The sequence below is a fragment of the Anarrhichthys ocellatus genome, unplaced genomic scaffold (genome assembly GCF_004355925.1).
Source record: "Anarrhichthys ocellatus isolate YVR2014 unplaced genomic scaffold, GSC_Weel_1.0 scaffold342, whole genome shotgun sequence".
NCBI classification, from domain to species: Eukaryota; Metazoa; Chordata; class Actinopteri; order Perciformes; family Anarhichadidae; genus Anarrhichthys; species Anarrhichthys ocellatus.
Window position 1 is genome coordinate 12422 of NW_022280336.1, and position 5000 is coordinate 17421.

The following is a 5000-nucleotide window of genomic DNA, read 5'->3' on the forward strand; positions in this document are numbered from 1 at the left end:
GCGGGCCGCTCTTCCCCGGCTCCCGTCCCCCCCCCCCCCCCCCCCCCCCCCGGTTGGTCAGCTGACCGTGGGCCGGTCTGGTGACTGTCAAACCCCTGATTCTCGCAACGTGACCCGGACAACCAGCACCAGGCCGAGACGGGTCTCTGTGTCCCCGTTACCGGAGCTGCTGACCTGGTAAAAACTAGCTCCTAACCCCGGTCTTCAGCTGGAGGCCCGGATCATTAGCTTAGCTTAAGCTAGCCGAGCTCGTCGCTCACAGAGCCGCGGACCCACCACAACACACTCCCCCGGTTGGTCCCACTCCAAGGCCGGTCAGCCGGTCGTTTCTACCCGGAGTCTTTGTGTCCTCCAGCCGGCAGCCATGGCTCTGTTGGACCTCGCCATGCAGGGACTCTCCGTGTTCGGCTTCATCCTGTTCTTCGTGCTGTGGCTGATGCACTTCATGTCCATCATCTATGTGTAAGTCAACCTGCTCAAGCTAAGCTAACCTTAGCTAGCTAACGGTTAGTCAACCTGCTCAAGCTAAGCTAACCTTTAGCTAGCTAACGGTTATAGCCGAGCGACGCTCCTGTTTCCTGTCTTTCTTTCTGATGTGTTTCTTTTCTTTTTAACGTCTTTGTGACCTTTTGAAAACATGAAGAATGAAACAAATGGACGTTTCTCTGCGGGGCTCTGGGTGTGTTGACAGCGGATCTGATCGGTGATTTGTTGGGCGTTTTCCTGGTTAACCGCTAGCTATAGGATCCGTGTTCTCTCCAGGAAACAAATACATGAACTCATTCATTTTAAATGATGCCGTTTATTTTAGATGAAACGTGTTTTATTCCTCCCACAGATCACAGGTGTAGCTCGGTTCCGTTAAGGGTTCGGCGGCGTTAGACGTATGAATTTCCTGGTTTCTTCTGTTGACGCAGAGTTGCACCTGAAACAGTCGAGATTTCATCTGGTTTTGCTCTGCGCACGTTTACGCGCAGTCATAAATAAACTAAGTGTGTCTGGAGGTGTTGAGAGTCGCTCTACAGTTCGGCTTTAATCAGCTCAACGTAGTTCCTTTAATCCCGCTTTAATGAACCTCAGGCTCATTCCTCCGCTTCCTCCAGCGTTAGCTGTAAAACAAAACCTGCAAAGACACCAACATCACTTTGGTTGTATAAACTAAAATAATGCTTTCAGTAATCAGGATTACACTTTTTGCATTCGTTAAACAGCACAATAATCATTCATTTTCACAAATGCATATTATTTCCACCTCTTGTGTTTTTCTCCGTGTGACAGATCTGCTGATGTAGTTTATACCCGTTTACATTGTAAAGAATACTGTGGTACTGATCTTTTATACTGTGGTACTGATCTTTTATACTGTGGTACTCATCCTTTATACTGTGGTACTGATCTTTTATACTGTGGTACTCATCCTTTATACTGTGGTACTCATCCTTTATACTGTGGTACTCATCCTTTATACTGTGGTACTCATCCTTTATACTGTGGTACTCATCCTTTATACTGTGGCGGTACTGATCCTTGTTTTAGTCCTTTTAACATGCTGATGATCTCACAAATATGATAACAATCTATACGTGAAAACTTTGTTAATCTCTCGACGGGGAACTGGATTAAAAATATCAGTTTAGAAAGAAAACGGCGACATGTTTGTTGTGTCTGTGGTTCAGTTGCTGCTGATTAGGAGCCGGCACTTCAAAAGGATCTAACAGGATTATAAATGGATTTAATTCTGATCAGATCTGAAAATTAAGTATTTCAAAACCGATCCAAATATTTGTGATCCTAAATATTTGGATTCAGTAAACCTGTCCTGGCTTTTTAATCCGGACTCAATGCTGCATTCTGGTATTTTAAACTGTTGGTATTTTAAACAGTCCACAGAGGCTTTGATTCAGACAAAGAGTCCAATTAGGGAACCACCTGCCTCTTTGTAATAGGGACCGGTCCTTTCTGATAATGATGTGCCTCGTGACTTCTAATGGGACGTCGTAAACGTTGAAAAAGAATGAGGAAGTGAGTGTTGAGGGTCTGAGGTTAGTTTATCTTCATCACAGTCAGTAGCCACAGAAATATCATTTTGTTATCGATGCAAAAACAGGATCATCATCCCTGACAGCTCTGTAGTTTACTGGAACTCAACCCCCACACTGTTCACTTCTTAATAAACTGCATGATTCATTCTGTCACAACTCCAAAGTATTGGAGCCATCTGAACACGTGTTGAGAGTTTGCTGTGTCTGCGGGCACATGATAACGTTGGCTAACTAGCTCTGTGTCTCCGTCACTTTCAGGCGTCTCCATCTGCACAAGAAAAGGTCGGAGGTCAAACAGCCGTTTGGGCAGCTGGCAGGAGTTTCTTTGCTCAAGCCGCTGAAGGGAGTCGACCCAAACCTGATCTCCAACCTGGAGACATTTTTTACACTGGATTACCCCAAGGTGAAGCTAGCTACCCCCCACCCAGGTCATAACATCTCCCTACCATCTTAACCGACCCTGAATACCACTCCACTCCTTCCGCCTACCGTCCCACTGCCCCGCCTACCGTCCGCCTACCGTCCGCCTACCGTCTCACTGCCCCGCCTACCATCCCACTGCTCCGCCTACTGTCCCACTGCCCCGCCTACTGTCCCACTGCCCCGTCTACCGTCCGACTATTGTCTGACTACCGTCCCACTGCCCCGCCTACCGTCCGCCTACCATCCCACTGCCCCGCCTACCGTACGACTACCGTCCCACTGCTCTGACTACCGTTCGAATGCCCAGACTACCGTCCGACTTCTCCCACTACCGTCCGACTTCCTTGAGTACAAACCAGTTTGCCCAGCTAAAGTGTGACTGCCACTGCACTATAATTTCCCAAACAACCATCTGATTGCCCGAAGCTACAAACTAACTAACCTGATCTGTTTCCAGGCAGGGATTTCTGCACTAATTTCAACGTTTGTTTGCAGTATGAGATCCTGCTGTGCGTTCAGGATCAAGATGATCCAGCCGTTGACGTTTGTAAAAAGTTGTTGGGCAAATATCCCAACGTAGATGCTCGATTATTCATTGGTGAGAAAAGACTTCTGTTTGTTCTGTCATTCAACATACTGTGTTCATCTTATCACGTGGTGGTTATGTTCTTTTGTAGTAACTGACTTTATCCTCACTTTTTTTAAGCCCTTCATTAGCAGACAACGTTAGCATGTGTTGTTGTTTTGTTGTCAGGGGGGAAGAAAGTTGGAATCAACCCCAAGATCAACAACCTGATGCCGGGCTATGAAGGAGCCAAATACGGCCTGGTCTGGATCTGTGACAGCGGCATCAGAGGTCCGTAAAGTTACAGTTTAGTTTTTCACTAACGTACAAGCTTCAGACTTGTTCATCATAATGCTAACTGTGTGTGTGTGTGTGTGTGGCAGTGAAACCTGACACCCTGACAGATATGACCAATCAGATGACAGAGAAGGTGGGATTGGTCCATGGGTTACCGTATGTTGCCGACCGGCAAGGATTTGCCGGCACACTGGAGCAGGTAAGGCTAACAAGCTAGGAAGCTAATGTCAGACCGATGGTAATGTTTTAAACTGTGTTTAAATGCTACTTAGCATGAGCTATCTCTTGTTGCTGTTATAGATATACTTTTGAATGACTTTTTACATGCTGGTATCTTTTATGTTCACTAACTGTTGGACGCTAACACACGATGTGGATTCTGTTCAGATTTCTCTTACTAAATACAACCAATGCTTTCGTTTGTTTTACCTTCATCATCTTCTTGATAAACTTTATGCTGGTGGTGTTTCTCAACAGGCATTACTTTGGTTTAATTCAGTGTGTTTCTTTTCATCAAAATCAATCTGCTTATTTAAATGTTGTCCCACAAAGATCTACTTTAGGACCTTTTACTTTTCTCTATTTATATTAATGATCCTCCAAAACATTTTCTCCGTTATATGCAGATGACACGATTATATACGCGCCTTATTCCGATATATCTAAACTTCAGAGTGCTCAGAATCAGAATGTGTTCTTGTTCTCTTTGACATAATGTTGTTTCATGTTATGTTGGTCGTGGCTTTGTGTTGTTAAATTGTTACATTTATAATCATAATTATTATTTTGATGCTTAAATTTGTTTGAGGACTCGTTTGATTTCATCCTCTAACAAACAGAATAAACAGAAACAACTGTTTCCTCGTTTCTGTTGTGGTCTTTATTTTGTTGGTGCTAATAGATGCTAATGCTAACCTGTTGCCCAGGTATATTTTGGGACTTCCCACCCTCGCTCCTACATCTCTGCTAATGTGACGGGGATAAAGTGCGTGACGGGGATGTCGTGTCTGATGAGGAAGGACGTGTTAGATCAAGCCGGCGGATTGGTCGCCTTCGCTCAGTACATCGCCGAGGATTACTTCATGGCTAAAGCCATCGCTGACAGGTTAGCACGTTAGTGCCGGTTGAGTTAAGTGTTTTTATTGATGAGCAAATTAAGTGATTATTTTTTTTTTTTGTACTCTCCCTCCTCAGAGGCTGGAAGTTCTCCATGGCAACACAGGTGGCGCTGCAGAACTCTGGATCGTACTCGATTGGCCAGTTCCAGTCACGAATGATCAGGTGACCTCAGAGCTCCTCCGCTTTCCTGTTATACTATATATTCCTGACATGTTTTCAGATGATGATGTTTTATGTGATTATTTCTCTACAACTTCATTTAGAAAAATGTTTCAGGATATTTTACTTTCTTGTAAGATGACTGTTAATGATTCAAAGAGGTGACTAAATGTATTATTTTTAATATATCTTCTGCTAGATGTGGTTCTTTAAGCTGTGCTTCTAAAGGCCATTCTTTGAGAGTCAATAAAGTTGTGTTTTGTGTCTCCAGGTGGACGAAGTTGAGGGTCAACATGCTTCCTGGCACCGTGCTGGAGCCCGTCTCCGAGTGTTTCCTGGCGAGCCTCATCATTGGCTGGGCTGCTCATTATGTGTTCAGGTACTCCGCCAATCAG

The 5000-nt window shown here is 44.7% G+C and overlaps 1 protein-coding gene across 1 annotated transcript in view; it reads left to right on the forward strand.

The window, feature by feature from the left end:
• The first annotated feature begins 57 nt into the window (after positions 1 to 57).
• The window catches only part of ugcg (UDP-glucose ceramide glucosyltransferase), a 9978-nt gene continuing 5035 nt past the window's right edge, over positions 58 to 5000 (forward strand). Inside the window, exons 1-8 of the mRNA XM_031879659.1 lie at positions 58 to 462; positions 2301 to 2445; positions 2961 to 3063; positions 3220 to 3321; positions 3414 to 3526; positions 4254 to 4432; positions 4522 to 4608; positions 4877 to 4984. Of these exons, the coding sequence (XP_031735519.1) occupies positions 365 to 462; positions 2301 to 2445; positions 2961 to 3063; positions 3220 to 3321; positions 3414 to 3526; positions 4254 to 4432; positions 4522 to 4608; positions 4877 to 4984 (935 nt within the window). The 5' untranslated portion in view covers positions 58 to 364. The remainder of the gene's footprint in view (positions 463 to 2300; positions 2446 to 2960; positions 3064 to 3219; positions 3322 to 3413; positions 3527 to 4253; positions 4433 to 4521; positions 4609 to 4876; positions 4985 to 5000) is intronic.